This window comes from Crocodylus siamensis, chromosome 5 (assembly GCF_052110815.1).
Source record: "Crocodylus siamensis isolate JL-2025a chromosome 5, ASM5211081v1, whole genome shotgun sequence".
Classification (NCBI taxonomy): domain Eukaryota; kingdom Metazoa; phylum Chordata; order Crocodylia; family Crocodylidae; genus Crocodylus; species Crocodylus siamensis.
In genome coordinates, this window is record NC_143399.1 from 81,512,759 (window position 1) to 81,534,355 (window position 21,597).

Below are 21,597 nucleotides of genomic sequence, written 5' to 3' on the forward strand. Positions count from 1 at the left end.
CAGTTGCATGGTTGGAAGAACTTTTGTACAAGCTTTCTACAACCAAGTTCCTCAGGTCTAAGATACAGGTAAAGGCAAGCCAAATTAAGTAACAGGGAGGAGGTTCTGTGCAAATAGAGGTATGGAGGAGCACTGTGAACTTGGAGTTAAGAGGCATTAAAAGTAGTTCAGTAAAATAGGCAAGAGTGGGCACATCTACACGTGCAATTCGTGCAGCTAAATATACTCTGACACAATCTGAGTCAGAGTAGACTAATCCTGACATCACTATCTACACATGCTGGACTGTCAAGCATGTGTAGAAGGTGACACTGTACTATACAGCAAATTATCTGCTGCACAATAAAGCATCTCATGTAACAGGGTGATTATTGGCAGTATTTGTTTGATTGTAATGGGCACATCTACATGAGATGCTTTACTGTGCAGTAGAAATAATTATTGTGCAATAAGCCTCTATGTCTACACATGCAGATGCTTACTGCTCAGTAATTGGCTCTAATCATGAGTAAATTTGCTACCTGAACATTCAAGTGGCAAATATAGTCATGATTATTAACTGAGCAGGAGCATGTGTAGATTCCTGAGCAGGAGCAACTGTGCTCCCAGTCTGTCAGGAAGCAGAGGGTGGGAGATTGCTCCATGCCCTCAGGAGCTGCCTGCTGTCAGGGCCAGCTCAGCCATCGGAGCTAGGGCAGGGGCCCCAGCAGCAGGGGGCTCCCATCCTCCACTCCATGATCACAAGGTCAGGGCTGACAGATCCTTATCTCCCCACCTGACCCCCCACAGTCACAGTCACAGTCACAGTCACAAGGACCCATCCTTCTCTCCCAGCCTAGGTCTGTGACCATGGGACTCGGGCTGGGAGAGAAGGCTCTCTCAGCTCTGACCATGCAATCACAGAGTGGGGGCTGAGAAATGAGGATCTCCCAGCCTGGGTTCTGCAACCAATTTCAAGAGTAAATTGGATGCTTATCTTGCTGGGATCCTATGACCCCAGCTGACTTCCTGCCCTTTGGGCAGGGGGCTGGACTCGATGATCTCCTGAGGTCCCTTCCAGCCCTAATGTCTATGAAATCTATGAAATCTATGAAACCAACTTGGGTTGGGAGAGAAGGATTTCCCATTCCCAGCCCTGCAATTGTGGACCAAGGGCTGGTAGCTCCCTGCTGTGGGTCGGGGACATCCCTGGCACAGCTCTAGTGGTGGAGCATGCCCCGGCAACAGGCAATGTCCCAGCCCCTGCCAGGAGACAGCTTAGAGCTCAACCTAGCTACCAGTTGCAGGGCCTCAAGGAGTGGGAGCAGTATGTTAGTAGGAGTATCAAATCTGCTTCCATGTCCTTGCATATATAGACATGTGCTCAGGAGAGTTTACTCTCAAGTAGTTTACTCAAGAGTAAACTGCTCCCAGACAGAGCCAGATTTACACTTCATGCACCCCTAGACATCCAATCTTCAGCATCACCTATCTACTCTGACTTCTGTTTTTCTGAGCCAATGACATTTCAACATCTAGCGGTCACCTGTACTGTGGGTAGTCCAACAGAAAGGTTTCAAGCATGTGTTGTGGTTCACTGTCCCTATCTATAATACGATATATGATATATATTTTTATGCTTATTATTCTTTTTACTCCAATAAAAAAATCACAACACTAGAACATCAGTGACCTGGTACACCAGCACCCCTAGGCACATGCCTACTTGGTCCTATGGGTAACCCAACCCTGCTCCTAAATTTTTGTTCATGGAGACACACCCAACAAGCCATAAAGCCACTATTTGTAATCATGGGTAACTGGTGCCACCTTAATCGAGGGGGGGGGATATGTCCCTCCCCCACCAGCAACCAGTCAGTGACCGGGGTGGTCCACCCGGGGCCAATCTCACCAACCGGGGGGGAGGGTCCCCTCATCCAATCTCACCAACCGGGGGGGAGGGTCCCCTCATGACTGATCTCACTCACCAACTTTTGGAAGTGGCCACAGCACTCCCACTCCCTGGCTGGCACTTGCAGGGGGGAACCAGTGCTCCTGCTGGTCCCCCCTGCCTGTTGCCTAAGCGAGGAGTCAGTCTGTCAGGGGGTGCACATGCACCCCTGTGTACCCCTTATGCATCGCCACTGGTTTGTATTAAGTCCAGATCTTTTACTGTCCAGTAGGATTATGGCTTTCTGTTCTCAGATCTATCTTTTGGAGGTGTTTTTTAGTGGGCATGATTGTTCTGTGAAAAAAATAGGCTCATTCCTATTGGTGTTTGTGTGTCTCTGTCCTTTATGGGAGACAAGAATATTTGTGGGTGAGATCTTTTATTGGACCTACTTTATGGTTGGTGTAGTTAGTATCAGGAAGATTATAATGGACCTTTTATAATATAAAAGAATATAAATCTTTTATAATTTTTCTGTACAAATTCCTAGCTCTGCCACTAACTGGATTGCCTATTCTATTGCACTGTTTGTCTTCTCTCTCAGACTTGAGAAAGTGCATTTGATGCCTGGACAGCACTCCCAACTACAGACTTAGTCCAATAAAAGATAAAAGGAAAAATCCTTGCCTATCAGATATTTCCAGGACCATCCTGACTGACTACAACACTGCAACTCTATTACTACAGGAATGATTTAGGTAGAGTTGATCCTGCCTTGGGGGAAGTGGCGGAAATGACTTCGTAAAATCCCTCCAGGCACTATGCTTTTTATGATCCTATGAAATTCCAGGATTATGGGGAATAAATAAAATTAACTTAAATTTTAAATAAACTAAGACTCATTTAGCATCACAACAACTTAATAATCAAATGCTACCATGCCACTGTTTGCTCTAAGGGATTTCTATGATATTGCTCTACCCTGCACCCTATTCCAAACCTGCTCCTTGTAATCAATAAAGTTCTCCTTTGTACCTAGTATGGGAGACTTATTGGGAGAGGGCCTAGATTGTGTCTTGGGGTCCCCTTGGTTCAGCTGAACAAGGGAGATCACTGTTTGTGCTTCAGACTGAGGGAAGCACCCCAAGTTCTTGCAGTGGGTCAAGTACTCTCAAGAACTACTAGGCCTGTATTTCCCAAAGGACAAAGGTCCAAGGTCAGTCCAGAATCTAGGTGTTAGCATTACTCCCAGGCATTACCCCCAGGCTTGTGGATGTGCTCCAGGAAGGGGGTCAGCCAGATGTGAGGTGCCCCCAAGGAGGCAATCAGAGCCTGGAAGGTGGTTGGATGCAGTGAGGTGGGTGGCTCAATGCAGGAGCACCTGCTACTGTCCCACCACACCTCTTACCACCACAGCCCTAGGCTGTAGGGGCAGTGTGGGTGTGGGGGCTGGTTGGGGGATGAGCCTGGGCAGTGATGTTCTGGGAATGCTCCCCAGGGGAAGGTTGCTTCACACACAAGGAGTTCCCCCATTCCAGAGAGTGATTCTAGGGCAGAGAGAGCTACTGACACAGAAAGCCCCAGGAGCCCAGTTGGGAGTCATAAGGGGCCTGTCGTAGTAGTGCAGGGATCCTACCACAGGAATTCCAGCCCCAAAGGTGTTCGTAGAAATTGCTTTCTTTGTCATTTAAAGCCCTTTACTGCCATGACTTAACAAAAGTGCATGACTTTACAACACTTTATAAATGGGTACAGTGCTTTAAATTAACCCTTCTTAAATGAGGTATTAAATTTGAAGTGTTGTATTTTACAGCATTTCAGCAACCTACCATGTTTTAAATAACTTCTGTAGACTGGCCAAATTTCTGATCAGTGGAGAAACCCCACAAGGCTGTGGAGTGCCTCCTGCCTCCTACCCTGGAAAGTTCAGGGAGGCACAGAGACCCCCTACCCCCACCAAACACTTCTATTATGTTTAAGACCTCTGTAACTTTATAGTGCTACAAAAAGTGCTCTAAATTACAGTACTGTAAAATGTGCACAGAGTACTTCTGTACACCCCCCAAATCCTCAGAACTGCTGATCTCCCCCACTCCTTCCAGCAGAGGTGCAAGTGACTTGAGTGGGCCCCCTTTGGGAGCATGACCTTATGACTGGATAACTGGCAGGTAGAGGGGTTTGGAGTTGGAGTGTCAAACTCCTAGCAGCATCCCCAAAGAACCCTGTTTCCCCTTCCTCTCTCCCGACCTCCCACTCCCTCTGTTTTCTTCTCTAGCTGTTCTCCTTCACCTCCTCCTCTGCCCTCTCCCTGGTTAAGACTGCTTGAGTTTCACTGGTTAAGACTGCTTGAGTTTCACTGCTAGGGAGCTGAGAGTAGAGCTGCATGTTGCTGCGTCCTTCACTAGAGCCCCCTGGTGGTGTTAGAGAAGTCTGCAGCCTTGTGAAAGCCAGGAATGGCACACGGGGGCACGTCTACATGTACATTAATGTGCTTTTGCTACTACATATTAAGTTTAGTACCTCTAATATAAATGCGTGTTAGGCTGCTCTAATGCACAGTAGCAAAAGTGTGTGCCTTTTCAGTGACGCTTTAATGTGCACTAGTCTATTTCTACTGCATATTAGCGCACTATTTTAGATATGACACTTTAATAAGCAGAATAGGCTACTGAGTACTTATTATGGTACCTATTCCCTTCTTTATAGTCAGTCATCAAGCTAAGGGCATCCTATGGCTCCCTGTCTCTTGAGATGAGCTTTACTACTGAAAGGACTTTGGTGATGATATTTGGGGCCCTGGAAGGCTTGTTTAGTCCAAGGCCACATAGAATCCCACTCAGGACAGGCCTGGACATTTCCTGCTCACACTCAGCCTACTTGCACCCTCAATTATATTCCAAACTGGGAATATGTCCATGAGGTTCAACAGGCACTTACTTGTATGCTGAAAACTGAGGGCCAGACTCAAAGGCCTCACCACTCAAGTTATGGGTGTAGAAATTGAGTGTGGGTGGAGAGGGGTGTGACATGGGCAAGACCTGTTTATGCTTGTTCTAGCTGGGAAACACCACCATGATGGTACAGACAAGCTTAAAGACAGCAAAGATAGGGTCCTGATCTGGTAGGGTTCCTGACCCACCCAAAAGTGTAGACACCCCTTGTCTAAGGGTCTTATGACAACATGAGAAAGAGTGTCCTGTAAGTAGATGGATGTAGACCAGTTCCCTTCATGCAGAGATGGGAAAGCTGATGCCAGAGCAAACATTTTGAATTACAGCTTGCTAATGAGTGTCTCTTAAGAATCTAGTACCAGTTGCCACCCCTCTCATCTCTTTAGAATCAGGAAAAATTCCTGTGAAACTTCTTTCATTTGAGGTGCAGGATAACTTGTTTATACACGACAGAGCCAAGGGCGGGGGAGGGTGAAGTCCCTTCTGTAGTAGTGTCTCATGACAGGCATCTTTGAAAAGAGACAGGGGAGGGGAATTTGGGGTAAGCAGCAATACAAACCAGACGGAATCCCGTTTTGTTATGATTCTGAGAACCTCCTGGTCCCTGCTTATTTGTGCCCAGGTGATATTTGTGCCCCGATCTGAGATGGGGCTCATGCATGGCTCAGCTACATGATCCAACATCCTGATCAAAAACAAAAGGCCTTACAGATGAATTCTAGGCTACAGTTGGGTGTTTATGCTTTGAATTTCTGGCTGCTCTCTAGGAGGCTACTCTCCAGCATGAAAGGTAGGTGACAGTAATGCACCTCCCTTTGGGGATTCACAAACTAAGTCTAAGGGGTCCACAAAAGATTACTATGATCAATCAAACATATGTGAATACCGATCGTTACAATTCAAAGAGGTCCACACCTCCATACACATTTTTTTAGGAGTCCTCAAATGAAAAAAGGTTGAAAACCACTGCTATAGGTAAAAGGGTGAACTGAAGCAACTGGCAGAGTGGATCTCACAGACCTCGGCAATAATACTTGCTAAGTCATGGGAGACAGATAAGGTACCAGGAGACTTTTAAAAAGGCAAAAAAGAGAACACAGGGAATTATATATCAGTTTGCTTGATCTTAATATGCAGGAAGTTAGTGGAACATATCATAAGGAAGTTCATTTGTGTGCATCTGGAAGTGGAAAGGCTGACCACAAGCAGTCACTATGGACTTCCCAAGAACAAACTGGGTCAAACAGAAATGGTTTCCTTTTTTTAACAAAATATCCAGCTGGGTGGATGAATGGAATGCAATGGATATAATAGCAAGCCAAGGTTAATCATAAATGGATCCGTGTGAGAAAGGCATGAAGAGATCTAGTGGTTGGAATCAAGGCTAGGCAGGAACTGAAAATGGTGAAATAATAAATTGATGAATTAATTTCTGGAGGGAGGTGATGGGTTCTCTGTTGTTGATATTTCAAATGTGTTAAACATCTGTCATGGTTCAAACACAAGTCACAGGTTGGATCAATGAACTTCTGCCTGAAAATCCCTGGCCTGTCTTGTTTAGTTGGCCTGTCTGGATAGCCATAATATTCTTTATCAACCTTAAAGAATATAAACATAATAATTTGACCAGTTTCTGCCCACAGCTTCTGAATGAGAACAGGCCCAGCTCAGACTCCAAGACAGAGAAAGAAAGTCAAGGGGTTCGGGACAGACAGTGAGGAAAAATTCTGTGTTCAGGCAAAGCTCGCAAGGAGTGGCACAGGTTCAGACTTCATTAGCTAAGGTACAGACTGCCAGAGCAATGCAGTTAGGAGCCCAACTCTAGTTTCTAATCCTTGTGAGCTTCTGCAGGACCTGACTCCCAATTCAAACAACAGGATTTAAGGTTTCACAGCATACCATTGAACCAAGAAAGGCCAAAGTGAACTTTCTGCTCAGAGCTGGGAGAGGAGCTTGCAGAACTTGTATCATACCCGTTCATACAGCACATCCCCCTAGGGACATGCTGAGGCATTAAGGACATCATGGATTCCTAGAGGAAAGTATCATCTACTAAGTTTGTGGAGCTAAAGTATCATCTACTAAAATTTGTGGAGCTTGAGAGTTACCTGAGCACACCACACTGGCATCTTCTCCATGGTGGCAGTTATTTTCTCCCCAGGGCCTGGCCCTACATTCAGAGAGGGTAGCTTCTGCCCCAGAGCAGTTAACATCAGCCAGCCAGATACGGTCAGATCCTCTCCCAAAATTAGCTCCTTCTTGGGCTGATACAGCTTTCCCACAGCCCAGCTGCCTGCAGACCACTGTAGCATCTTTTTGGTCCCAGCCATCATCACACACAGTTCCCCACTGCTGGTCATGGAGCACCTCAACTCTTCCAGCACAGCGGTTTGAGCCATTCACCAGTCGGAGCTCTGCAGAGACAGGAATGTTTGCGCCTGTAAAAAAAGCCAAGGAAAGAAATTTACAAGCATTCCTCTGCTGTTATCACTGGTGAGGTGGGGAAATCATTCATTCATAGGACCATACAGCTTGAGCACACTGTGGCTATGCACCATCAGCTCACTCTCCAGCACTGGCATGCAGTCACTTCTGGGGCAGGACAGTACCCAGAAAATGCCAGTCAGTACTTTGGGGTTCTCAATAATTCTCAATAATTGATGTGGAAATAACTCAGACAAGGTCTAAGAAGGCTAACAATCCAAAGTGTGATCTCACATTCAGTCCTCTTGAAGAGGTGCTGGCTCCAGCTGACAGCAGTTCTGACCCGTGAGACCTGTAATAAATGGCACCCCTACTGAGTCATATGCTGGTTGGGAGTCAGAACAACCTAAGATGGGAAGGAAGTTTGCACTGCCTCCAACACCCAGCCCCTTTTGACAGAGTGCTACTATAGTACTGGGGCATTTAAGTCAGCAGTGACTTAGGGAATGCAGAGCCCTGGACTGATTGCCTCCTGTTCCCTGCAACCTCATCTGCTAGGCCTGTGCTAGGGCACTCTGTCACAAGAACATCCCATCATTGTTAAAAATGAAATATTGTTAAAAATAAAGTATTGTTAAAAATGCACAGCTTGCATCTTGCACCCGATAAGAAAGAAACACTGCCAAAAACTTTGTTCCTTTCCTAGCCTTGCCACAGCTTTTCTTATACTAAATCGCAGACTCTCCCCCAGCTTCTCCCTAGCCTTTCTCATACAGATTACAGAAGCTGGAATTCAACTGATTGTGTCCTTGAAAGGGGGGGGGTTTGAACTCTTGGTGACCTATAGTAGTCTCTGAGCATGCTTAATTAGCTAATGCATATTTACCTCTCCACCCTGCATACTTAAGTAGTTAATTATACTATACATGCAATGTATGTAGTGATGTAACCACATGTATGCTTGTATAAAACGGAAGTGAGCTGTAAAAGTTCCTGTTTCTGCACACGTGCCCAGGAAAAAAAAGATAAATACAGCCTGCAAAATTCCTTGGTGGGTTCAGAGTAATCTGAGTTCTTAACTCTGCTCTGACCCTATTTGCAAATACACCTTTTGTGCCATCTAATGAGTGTGTGTCTGTAATTTTGGTGGCCTCCAAAAAAACAAACTGCTTTAAGCATCCATCTGGCACCCCAGATGGGACGTCTCTGGATCACCTCGGGGCTCAGTGACAAGATCGTCTCTGCCACCACGGGGAGTGCGTACCGAGGCGCCTTTTTGGGCTCGCCCAGGGGGTTTGAGACGTGAGTCGGGGTACCCGAGAGATTAAAGGCTCCTGTGCAAAATTTTTGGTTTCTGAGGACGCCAGACACACATTCTGGCATTCTGATCGAGATCTCTGGGGCATTTGAGTGAGTATATGAATTCCCTTGCCCAATTTGGTCTGGATCCGGGAACAAAGACGCGTTCGATTTGGTTTAACACTGGGAAATTTTCGGCCTGGTATACGCGAACCATCTGTAACTAGGATCTTTTGGTATTTGGTGTGCATTGGATGCACTTTTGTGGGCATGTGGGTGCGGGTTGCTCCCGTGTAGAAAACTCAGATATGCCTTTAAGTTATATATTACAAAACTTCAGTAAATTTGCAAAGCAGGCAAATTATGGAGTAAAGATGAAAAAGGGTGATTTAATTAAGTTTTGTCAACTCGAGTGGCCAACATTTGGGGTCCACTAGACCCTGAAAGGATCCTTTGTAGTAAAAGAAGTGATAGCTATCCATGAAATAGTTATGCAGAACGGATATTGGAATCAATTTCCTTATATCGATTGTTGGTTGTGGGTGGTTCAAAATCAGCCACCTTGGATTAAGAAAAGCTTAGTAAAGTCTCATGTGATGGTTGTTAAAGGAAAGACTTGAGGAGGACCGCCTGTACTCCCTGAGTCTAATGAGGGGGGGAATTCTGAATTGGCTGAGTATCGAACCCGCTCTCCGGTCACCCTGTCAGGTAGCAAGGATAAATCAAGCACCTCCTCGGGATCCAGTCCCTCTGCACCACTGCTCCCTCCCTCAGGGAAACCATCACCAGCATATCAAAGCATACCTAATGATTCAGAGTGTGAGCCTCAGCCAAGTGCCCCATCTAAATCAGGAAATAAGGGCTATTATTTGCGCAAGACTGTAAAATCACAGCCGGTGCTGAATTGCCCGATGCGAGAGGTTATCAGAGAGGGGGGCAATGCAACTTTTGTCTACACCCCATTTAGTACTTCAGATTTATTTAACTGAAAGAATCAGAGCCCCTCTTTTCGTGAAAACCCTGAAAAGATGAGGGACCTGTTTCAATCTATTGGAAAAACCCATCGACCCACTTGGGCTGATGTCCAGATGATGCTCCAAACCCTCCTGAACCTGGAGAAGAGGAGATTAGTGTTGGGGACGGCAAAGCGCTTTGCAGCAGCCAGGGTAAAAGTGAAGGGAGCTGCTGGTCGTACCTTGCGTGATACCTGCCCTGTTAAGGAACCAAGATGGAATAATCATACTGCAGAAGGAGGAGAGCTGAGTGCACGGTATCTGGAAATTATAGTGAAAGCAGTGGGGAAGGCAGTGCCTCGGGTTACTAATCTGTCTAAATTGTATGAAGTGAGACAGGGAAGAGAAGAGGATCCCTCAGCTTTCCTCGGGAGGCTGTATAAGGCGTTCTGCAGGTTTTCGGACCTAGATCCAGAAGCCCCAGATAATCAACGCATGGTAAATCTTATGTTTATTGGTCAATCTGCTGCTGATATCCGTAAGAAGTTACAGAAAACTGAGGGAGGTGCTGGGAAACCAATTTCAAAGCTGGTGGAAATTGCATATAAGGTATATGGGAATCGTGAGCATATGCAGGAGCGCAAGGAGAATAAAAAGGCTCAGCAACAGATGGCAGCGCTGGCAGCTGCTATAACTGGAGGTAACCCTGGAAAGGCTGGGATGCAGAAAGGGAAAGGAAAAAGAGTGGGAGCAAACGTTTGTGCTTACTGCAGGGAGAAAGAACACTGGAAGAGGGAATGCCCAAAGTTAAAGGAGAAGAGAGAGGGTGAACCAAGAGGTCACCTCCTGCGGGCAGAGGAAAAGGGTAAGGTCACAAAATGAAGGGAACGGGGATCTAAGACCACTACCCTTCGGGTTGGAGCCCGAGAAGATCCCATGGTAACCATTAGGGTTGGTGGCAAAAACTTTGAAGCCTTGGTGAATACTGGGGCTACATTTTCAATGATTCCAGAAACACCCCCCTGTGCAGGAACTAGTGAACAACATGTACTTGTGGAAGGGATTGAGGAAACGCAATCCCGACTCCCTGTTTGTAAGCCACTTCTCACCAAAGTTGGGGACCATTTGCTTGAGCACTCCTTTGTATATTCTCCAAGTTGCCCAGTTGCACTACTTGGGCAGGACCTACTCACAAAATTGCAAGCTGAAATATTTTTCAAAAACGACCAAATGGTGGTCCAGCTACCTGTCAAGCACAGCTCGAACTATCAAATGGCTCTCCTGGAGGACCGACGCCCTGTAGTAAGTTCTGAAAATCACATAACTGGAGTAGACCCTTCGGTATGGGCTGATGGAACCCCTGCACGAGCTAAGTCGGTCTCCCCGGTAAGAATCATGCTCAAGGATGAGGAGGGGCCCGTTCGGGTAAAGCAGTATCCACTCAGCCGAGCGGCCAGAGCTGAACTCAAGCCGTTAATAGAGAAATACAAGAGGTGCGGATGGCTACTGGAAGGGTCCTCACCATATAATACCCCCATTCTTGGAGTGCCGAAGGCAGATGGGGTCTCATACAGACTGATCCAAGACCTGCGAGCAGTAAATAAAAAGGTTCTTTCAGACAACCCTGTAGTCCCGAACCCACACACGATTTTAACACAAGTACCAGGGAAAGCTGAAATATTTTCAGTGCTAGATTTAAAAGATGCTTTCTTCTCCATTCCCCTTCACCGAGAGAGTCAAAAATTGTTTGCTTTTGAATGGGAGGATCCAGATACTTTCCATAAAGCCCAACTCATGTGGACAGTTCTTCCACAAGGATTCATAGCAGCCCCCCATATTTTCAGACTTGCCCTTCAGAAGAACTTGGAGGAGTGGAAGGGATCACACCCCGCAGTGACTCTCCTCCAGTATGTGGATAACCTGCTAGTTGCAAGCCCAAACATGCAACTCTGCAAGGAAACCACCAGGTCACTGCTAAACACCCTAGGGGAAAAAGGATATAAAGTCTCTAGAGAGAAAGCCCAAATATGTCAGCCTCAAGTTACATTTTTGGGATATAAGCTCTCAAAAGAAGTCAGAGCCCTGAGTGCGGATCGCATACAGGCAATCCAAGGTCTAGCCTCACCTAAGTCACCCAAGGAGCTGCGGGCATTCCTAGGGCTAACTGGGTTCTGTCGACTATGGATACCAGATTATGGTGGAAAGGCTAAACCACTGTATAACTCCCTGACTAAAAAAAGTCTCACTAAATGAAAATAAAATAAAAAAATGCAGCATGCCTTTGATCTGCTTAAGGCAGCATTAACGCAGCCCCCTGCCCTGGCCATCCCAAATAGTAAAAAGCCATATCGACTGTATGTTCATGAGAATCGAGGGGTCGCATCAGGGGTGCTGACACAGCCATCAGGCCCGACCTGGAGACCCGTGGGATATTACTCAAAGGTTCTAGATCCAGTTGCACTCGGGTGGCCAGCCTGTCTTCGGGCTGTGGCAGCCATAGCAGTGGTTGTTGAAAAAGCCCAAAAGATAGTCATGGGTGCGAATATGAAAATACACACCCCACATGGAGTTCCCCAGATTCTAGGAACTGAGGGAGAAAAGTTTCTCAACCCCTCCAGACAATCACAGTATAAGATATTTTTGCTCTCTAATCCAGGACTTACTTTCAAACATGCTACAGCCTTAAACCCTGCAACCTTGCTGCCGAAGCCAGGGAAACCGACGCATGACTGCCTTGAGGTCCTGAATCAAACCACACAGGTGCAGCCTGATTTTGCTGAGGACCCAATTGAAGACCCAGATGCTGAATACTTCGTAGACGGCTCCAGCTCTGTCATCAATGGAAAAAAACAAACAGGATGTGCAGTGGTAACCTTGAATAAGGTAGTATGAAGGAAGTCATTGCCAAGCTTATGGTCAGCACAGGCCGCAGAACTCACTGCGCTCACCCGAGCATTACAGCTGGGGACAGGCCAGCGGGTTAATGTATACACTGATTCTCGCTATGCTTTTTCTACGGTCCATGCGCACAGACTATTGTAAAAAGAAAGGGGTTTCATTACGGCTTCTGAAAATAAAATTGCTAACGGCCCTCAGATTATCAAGCTACTAAAGGCACTCCACCAGTCTAAAGAGGTAGCAGTCATTCATGTGCGGGCCCATGGGAAGGCTGCTGAGAAAAAGCATAAGCTTGGAAACGCAAAGGCTGATGCGGCAGCAAAAAAAGCAGCATTTATTGGTGGAGAAGCAGAGGAAGTATCCAGGCAGGCCATGTCCCATGCCATATGGCCATACGTCTGGGATATAGTCCCACAGTATTCCCCTAAAAAAAATAAATTTGCACAAAAGGCTTGTGCAAAAAAGAACTCCCAGGGGTGGTGAATAGTACCGGAAGAAAAGGTCATGATACCCAGGCCATTGCTTCGGGAAGTGCTGCATCAGCTTCATGCAAGAACCCATATGAAAGGCTTGGCTATGGGTGATCTAGTGATCCGCCAAGCAGTAGCCCCAGGGCTATATGTAAAAGCTCAGCGTATTGCTACCAAGTGCATCACATGCCAGAAAGTAAACCCTCAAAAAAAAACCCCTGTGCCAATGGGAGGTAGACCCTGAACAAGCATGGCAAATTAATTTTGCCGAGCTCCCACGGTCCGAACATCATGGGTTTTTACTTGTCATGGTAGACCAGCTCTCTGGTTGGGTCGAGGCATGGCCCACCAGGACTGCCACTGCGGCTACAGTAGTGAAGTATTTGTTGCAGAAAATCATTCCCCGGTATTCTCTGCCTGAATCCATCGAGTCGAATCAAAAACAACACTTTGTGGAAAAGGTAGTTCAAAAAGTCGCACAAGCTCTCAAGATCACTTGGAAACTACACACACCATAAAAACCACAAAGTTCAGGACAAGTGGAACGCATGAATAGAACCTTAAAAACTCTACTCACCAAAATCTGTATTAAAGCACGCCTTAAGTGGCCTCAAGCATTGCCGCTAGCTCTTACTTGCATTCGAAACACTCCCCGATGGGGCATTAAATTAACCCCATATAAAATTATGTTTGGCAAGCCCCCTCGAGTCTTACACCCTGGGATGCAAGAAAATGTAACTTTTAAATTAAGTAATAGCAAGCTTCATATGTACGTTATTGCTTTGCAGTCTGTCTTGTCTTCTCTTCACGGGTATGCAGCCTCCTTTCAGCATCTGCCTTTAGACGTACCAGTACATAACTTCTGCCCGGGAGACTGGGTCTTGGTGCAGCAGTGAAAAAAGAAACCTTTAACTGAGAGGTAAGTGGCCCTTTCCAGGTACTTCTAACAACCCACACCGCTGTAAAGATTGCTGGCCATGACCGTTGAATACACCATACCCGTGTGAAACGACATCCACAAGCGTCAGAGGACACCAACTCCCAGGATGAACTCACTCTGGTAGCTGAGTCGTCCTCGGAACAAGAAGCCAGCAAGTGGAGCTGTAAACCTACTGGTAATCTCCAAGTGCGCCTAAGACGGCTTAATCAAAGTTAAAAAAATTAAACAAAAAAGTTAAAAAAAAGTTTAGGCTGTATTTGATCTCAAAAAAGGGAAAATATGGTGGGAATCTTAATATGCCTTGTTGTTATCTATGTAGTAAAAAAAGCAGGATTGAGCAGCCCTAGCCGCCAGCCTATATCCCCGCTTCCCCCAATTGCTCCCCCAGGGACAAATTTGTATGTTAACATAATGAAAAAAATTGCAGGTACTTTCAGTCTCACCAACTGCTGGGCCTGTGGGGGACTCCGAGAGGCCGAAGAACAGTGGCCTTAAAGGGCTTTTCTTTTGGCCCCAAAATGGTTGGTAAGTAATAAGGCAGATGTTAAAAGTACTGGTCAAAAATGGAATAAAAACCGCAGCTGGAATCTTTCCCAAGTGGCATTAGAAAAGTACTGTATTAGCAATAATGGTACAGGAAGGAGTTTGGGACATAGCCAGTGTACATGGACATTAAAATGGGTCCAAACATGCACTACCTGTTATGCCCTTAATTGCAGCAAGTATGCAGGTCAATGGAATTCTACTGCTGTTCAGCTCCCAAACTCCACGTGGATGAAACGTAACCCATCCACTCCACAATCATCCCCGTATAATAAAAACACCTGCTTCAAAAAAATTAATAACCACCACAGTTAAAGGGATGCAAGTTGCAGCAGTCCCCCTCAAAGCGCAGACTGTAGCAAAAGTCATGGTACTCAGAAAAATTCCTTGTAATTATCTTAATCTGCCTAAATAAAAATGGGAAGCAAAAAGCATCTTGAGGGGGGAATATTGTTAAAAATGAAATATTGTTAAAAATAAAGTATTGTTAAAAATGCACAGCTTGCATCTTGCACCCGATAAGAAAGAAACACTGCCAAAAACTTTGTTCCTTTCCTAGCCTTGCCACAGCTTTTCTTATACTAAATCGCAGACTCTCCCCTAGCTTCTCCCTAGCCTTTCTCATACAGATTACAGAAGCTGGAATTCAACTGACTGTGTCCTTGAAAGGGGGGGGGGGCGGGGTTTGAACTCTTGGTGACCTATAGTAGTCTCTGAGCATGCTTAATTAGCTAATGCATATTTACCTCTCCGCCCTGCATACTTAAGTAGTTAATTATACTATACATGCAATGTATGTAGTGATGTAACCACATGTATGCTTGTATAAAACAGAAGTGAGCTGTAAAAGTTCCTGTTTCTGCACACATGCCCAGGAAAAAAAAGATAAATACAGCCTGCAAAATTCCTTGGTGGGTTCAGAGTAATCTGAGTTCTTAACTCTGCTCTGACCCTATTTGCAAATACACCTTTTGTGCCATCTAATGAGTGTGTGTCTGTAATTTTGGTGGCCTCCAAAAAACAAACCGCTTTAAGCATCATCATGATCCCTAATGCTGTCTCTGTAGGGCAGCCTCCCTCATGACGTACTGGGTCACGGGGATCAGCACTCACTGTGAAGGTTGAACGCCTCCTACTAGACTCATGTCCCACTCATGGCAGCACAGAGTGGGACATTAGAGGGACTCTGAGGGAAGAATGATCCCTGGAAGATTCCCAGACTATTTCTCTGCAGCAGTCCAGTGCCAAGGAGAAAGGACATCACCTGAGCAGACCACACCGGCGTCTTCTCCGTGGTTACAGTTATGGGTTCCCCAAGGCCTGGCCTGGCATTCAGAAAGTGCAGTTTCTGTCCCTGCACAATTCACCTCATCTAGCCAGATAGGGTCAGGTCCTCGTCCAAACCGAGCCCCGCCTGGGGCTGATTCTGCTGTCCCACAGCCCAGCTGCCTGCATACAACTTCAGCATCTTTTAAGTCCCAGGTGTCATCACACACTGTTCCCCACTGCTGGCTGTGAAACACTTCAACTCTTCCAGCACAGCGATTTGGGCCTTGAACAAGTCGAAGTTCTGCTGTGACTGGAATGGCTCCATCTGCAAGAAACCCAAGGGAAAAAAATCTCAAGTTACTCTGCCTCTGGTTATTAGTGATGTGAACACAGCATTTCCTGCTGACAGGGTTCTATGGCCTCTCCATAAAGCTACTGAATGTGAAATACCCACCCATCAACATTGCCATATAACCACTAATGGAGAGAATAACATAAAAAACAATTAATGCCAACCAATGTGATCCAACATTTTTGGATAATTAATTATTCACTGAATTCATGGGCTTAATAGCCAAGATGAAATTAATTGCAAATGAAGTCTAAGGAAGAGGCTAAAAATTCATATCGGGAGCCTGAATTTATAGGCTCTGTTAAGAGCTACAGGCTCTATGTGACAGCATAGAGTCGAATCTGTACTCTGCAAAGCACCTCATCAAGCCACATGGTGTTTATGTGTCAGGATGATCTATGTTGGGAAAAAAGATTTCACTGCCCAGACACCTAATCCCCTCTAGCATATTCCTAGCATGGTGCCTGGGCATTTGGATCAGCAGTGACTCAGAGCATGCCAAGGCCTTGACTGCTTGCTTCCTGCTTCCTGACACCATTTACTAGGCCTGTGCTAAGGCACTCTGGGAGCATTGCTTACTTTGACATGAGAGCATCCCTGACCATTATAATGCAACCCCCCTTGCAACACACTGGCGCACTAGGGTCAGCATTCACTGCCTGGAAAAGACTTCCTCAACTGAATCCTAATGATACCCTATTGTACAGCCCCCCACCATGACACACAAAGACACTGGGGTCAGTCATTGTGAGGGCAAAGCATCCCCTACTGTACTCTAAAGCTTGCTCACCAGCACAGCCTTCATTGGAATGCACTAAAGCAGTGGAGGGCAAACATTTTTGGCACTTAGCACAAATTAGCCCCACACCCTCCTAAATGCCACTGTGATCCGTTCTTCTTAGCTGATCTGCTGCTCAGCTTTCTGCTGCCTGCCCTATCTGCCACTAAGCTGCCTGTCCTCTCCCCAGTCTGCTTCCTGCCACACACAAAGATTGCCCATGCCACTTTAGATACCCGTGCTGCAGATTGGCCACTCCTGCACTAGGGCATTGGGCTCAGCACTCAATCTGAGGGATAAGCACCTCCTACTGGATTATGGGTTCCTGCGCCACAGGACCCCTTGGGACCAGGGTGCAGCAGGTCTGGGAGCATCCATGGCTCAGAAACATCCTGCAGGGAGACTCCAAGATAAGTTCCTTGTAGCAGCCCAGTGCCAAGGAGAACGAGCATCACCTGAGCAGACCACACCGGCGTCTTCTCCGTGGTTACAATTATGGGTTCCCCAAGGCCCAGTCCTGCATTCAGAGAGTGCAGTTTCTGTCCCTGCACAGTTCACCTCATCTAGCCAGATAGGGTCAGGTCCTCGCCCAAACCGAGCCCCGCCTGGGGCTGATTCTGCTGTCCCACAGCCCAGCTGCCTGCACACAACTCCAGCATCTTTTAAGTCCCAGCTGTCATCACACACGGTTCCCCACTGCTGCTCGTGAAACACCTCAACTCTTCCAGAGCAGCGGCTCGGGCCATTCACCACTCGGACCTTTTCTAAGCTGATAACAGCTCCTTCTGCAACAAACACAAGAGAGTAAAGAGATAAAAGAAATATCACTGGAACAAATTAGATTTATTGGGATGCAGTTCAGACTAATGGGACACAGCTAGTGTGGTAATTCATCATTTCTGGACTAAATAACCATAGTGAAACTGTTCAGATGAGGTTAGGGGTGGCCAGCAATTCAGAATGAGACCCTGAGCTCGCTGTCCCCAGGGGCAGCTGTATGCTTCCTCAGACAGCAAATCTAGCCTGTGGAATCTGTGTCACAGGATACCTCATACACCCATACTGAGCTTGGGAGTTGACCATAGGTGATGACTTTGTACTACCTCATGTACTTCACTCCCTCCCAACAGGGACTTAGCACAGTGCCAGGACATTTGAGCTGGCCCAGGTGCAAGGTATGTTGAAGCCTGTACTGATCTTCTCCTGCTTGCTGAAAGGCACTCTACTAGCCCTTTGCTGAAGTACTTGGGGCAGCATTAACTCTAAGGGGAGAGGAGCTTCTGCTCCACAAGGACTTCTCCCTCTATCACAGTGCCACCTAGAACCCGTATTTAGACAGCACTGTCTCAGGGTGATGTTTCAGTCCCCCTCCTGGTGTAGCCCCAATGCTGAGGATCAAGAGTATCACCTGAGCACACCACCCCAGCGTCTTCTCCATGGTTGCAGTTATGGGTTCCCCAAGGCCGGGCCCGGCATTCAGTGAGAGCCTCCTCTGTCCCTTGGCAGTTAACATCATCCAGCCAGATACGATCAGATCCTCGCCCAAACCGAGACCCACCTGGGGCTGACACTGCTGTCCCACAGCCCAGCTGCCTGCATACCACCCCAGCATCTCTTAAGTCCCAGCTGTCATCACACACAGTTCCCCACTGGTTGTTGTGAAACACTTCGACTCTCCCAGAGCAGTGGCCCAGGCCATTCATCAGTCGGAGCACTTCTGAGGTAAGAACGCCCGCATCTGTAAGATACCCAAGGGAATTAACACAGAGGAGCCGTCACTGAGTCAGGGTAGGGAAGCAGTTCAGACTAATAGGATGCAGCTATTTGGGGTAATTTATCATTCAGTACTTTCTGGGCTAAAAAACTTCAGGGGAACAATCCAGATGAAGCTAGTGGAGGCCAGCAATTCACAATGAAACCCTGAGCTCATTGTCCCCAGGGGCAGCTGTCAACTTCCTCAGGTAACAAATGCAGCCTTTGGGATCTGTTGTCCCAGGATACCCCATATTAAGCTTGGGAGTTGATACAGGTGATGACTTTGTATCACCCCATGTACTTTACTCCATCCCAACAGGGACTTAGCACAGTGCCAGGACATTTGAGCTGGCACAGGCTTAGGGTATGTTGAGCTCCATACTGATCATCTCCTGCTCTCTAAAAGACAGTCTGCTAGCCCTGCGCTGCAGCACTTGGGGCAGTATTAACTCTGAGGGGAAAGGGACTTCTCCTGCTCCACAAGGACCTCTCCCTCTAACACAGTGCCACCTAGAAACCATATTTAGTCGGCCCAGGGTGATATTTCAGTCCCCTTCCTGGAATAGCCCCAATGCTGTGGATCAAGAGTATCACCTGAGCACACCACCCCAGCATCTTCTCCATGGTTGCAGTTATGGTTTCCCCAAGGCTGGGCCCGGCATTCAGTGAGAGCCTTTTCCGTCCCTTGGCAGTTAACATCATCCAGCCAGATACGGTCAGGTCCTCGCCCAAACTTTGCCCCACCTGGGGCTGACACTGCTGTCCCACAGCCCAGCTGCCTGCATACCACCCCAGCATCTCTTAAGTCCCAACTGTCATCACACACAGTTCCCCACTGGTTGTCACGAAACACTTCAACTCTTCCAGCACAGCGGTTCTGGCTGTTCACCAGCCGGAGCTCTTTGGTGGCAGGAATGGCTCCATCTGAAAGAAACCCAAGGAAATAACTCTCATAGACATTCCTCTGCTGCTTGCCGCTAGTGTGATGGGGGCATAGCACCTACCACTGACAGGATGGTACAGCCTTTGCATAGAGCTACTGCCTATGAAAGCCAAATTTACTAAATATCGGTGGGCAGCCACCACCAGGGCAGGCTCCAGTTGTTGGGAAGGAGGCCAAAGAAATGTTAGCAAGTTATTTTGGGTAATTTATCATTTATCAATTTTGGGGTTAAATAAAAGACTTGGAAAAATCTAGAACAGGGTCTTATGAGACCAGCAATTTACAGAATGATCCAGAAGCAGCTGCAGCTTCTCTAGTAGCAAATCTGACTAGTGGATATGTGCTGCATAGCGTCCCATAGAGCTGGACTGGGCAAAAGGCCTCTCACACCTCCCTTAACACATCTCCTTCTTGCTTCACATCCAAAAGCCCCACAATGGGTTATCAGATCAACATGTAGTGAGGAGAGCAACAGCTAATGGGGGCCCTTATCTTTCCAAGAAACACAAGGGGGAAGTTACAGTCAGACCTGAGTGCAAGGGGAAAGAATGGCTAATGAGCCCCACCTCTGTCCTTTTAAGACCTGCTATCACATAATGGATGAGGGGTACCTGAGCATACCACACCGGCATCTTCCCCGTGATTACAGTTATTGATTCCCCAATGCCTGGCCCCACATTCAGAAAGGGCAGCTTCAGTCCCTCTGCAGTCTGTGTCATCCAACCAGATACGGGCAGATCCTTGTCCAAAGAGAGCCCCACGTGGGGCTGATATGGCTGTCCCACAACCCAACTGCCTGCACACCACGTTAGCATCGAAAAAGTCCCAGTCATCATCACACACGGTGCCCCACATGTTGTTATAAAACACCTCGACCCTCCCAGCACAGCGACTGGAACCATTCACCAGACGAAGTGGAGCCAGGCCGGAAATGACTGAGCCTGCAAACATGCCAAGGGAAAAACTCTCAGAGGGTTTTCTTTGTATCTGGTGCAGAAAGCGATGCTGGTGACTGTAGCATTAGTGATCAGTCTGACTGGCCTCCAAGAGGGATGTCTACATATCAGTAGTTCATTTGCTACCACTGACATGCAGCCACCTCTGGAGTGGGATGGGGCAGCCAAGAAATAGGACAGGGAAATAAGCGTGTGGGCTAGGTAGAACTGGAAGAAAGAACGAACCTCTATCTTGACACATTTGGGGAATGTTAAAGGTTAGAGCTCATTATATAAATTGCAAATTGGGCACAACAGCATTAGGAGCATGACTCTTGACAAAGTAGCCATGGGCTTCTTGTCTCTTGCAAGTGGCAGCCAGCTCCACATAACATCAAATTCAGCTGGTGGGGTCTAGAGATATACACTGCTCCATTATGCTGTAGTGGGGCACAGGGATCAGACTGATCTGACATGGACAAATGCCTCTTTCTTCAACCCATTCACTGCTCCTGACCAGAATGGTCTTAACTCTGTACTGGATCATCAGAGTCACTGCTGACTGAGCGGCAAGAGTGAATACCGTCCCCCACCCCTCCCAGCTTTCCTGAAGGAAAGGCTTTCAGAACTGCATAGAGGATCCAGGATCAGCACAGACTGCAAAGTTGGCTGCTCCTTATTGAAATGTCTTTGCACTGCCCTGGTTGCAGGTGTCAGCATTGCCTCCATCAGAAAAAGCAGACTATGAGATGGAAATTTCCCAGTCTGCTTTTTGCAGTACCTAGGGAAGCATGGAGGATGGGGGATACCTGAGCATACCACGCCGGCATCTTTTCCATGATGGCAGCTATTGTTTCCCCAAGGCCTTGCCTTGCATTCAGTGAGAGCAGTTTCTGTCCCATTGCAGTTAACATCATCTAACCAAATGTGCTCAGATCCTTGTCCAAAGTGAGCTTCAAGTGGGGCAGATAATGCTGTCCCACAGCCCAGCTGTCTACACACTACTTCAGCATCAGTTAAATCCCAGCTGTTATCACACACAGTTCCCCATTGCTTGTCATGGAGCACCTCGACTCTCCCAGCGCAGCGATTTGAGCCATTCAGCAGCCGGACGTGAACCGGTTCTGGAATGGTTGAGTCTGTAAACACAACAGGAAAGAAATGCTTAGGAGGGATCTTGTATATATGATCACTAGTAACTGTGGGGCAGATGGGTT

The 21,597-nt window shown here is 47.1% G+C and overlaps 1 protein-coding gene across 4 annotated transcripts in view; it reads right to left on the reverse strand.

Moving 5' to 3' along the window:
- The window catches only part of LOC149864361 (scavenger receptor cysteine-rich domain-containing protein DMBT1-like), a 98,613-nt gene that overhangs the window by 4,743 nt on the left and 72,273 nt on the right, over positions 1-21,597 (reverse strand). For all 4 annotated transcript variants that reach the window (XM_090049522.1, XM_090049523.1, XM_090049521.1 and 1 more), the window contains 6 exons: positions 21,190-21,519; positions 19,097-19,426; positions 18,156-18,485; positions 17,203-17,532; positions 15,613-15,942; positions 6,930-7,259 (listed from right to left, as the gene is read on the reverse strand). In XM_090049522.1, the coding sequence (XP_089905648.1) occupies positions 6,930-7,259; positions 15,613-15,942; positions 17,203-17,532; positions 18,156-18,485; positions 19,097-19,426; positions 21,190-21,519 (1,980 nt within the window). The remainder of the gene's footprint in view (positions 1-6,929; positions 7,260-15,612; positions 15,943-17,202; positions 17,533-18,155; positions 18,486-19,096; positions 19,427-21,189; positions 21,520-21,597) is intronic.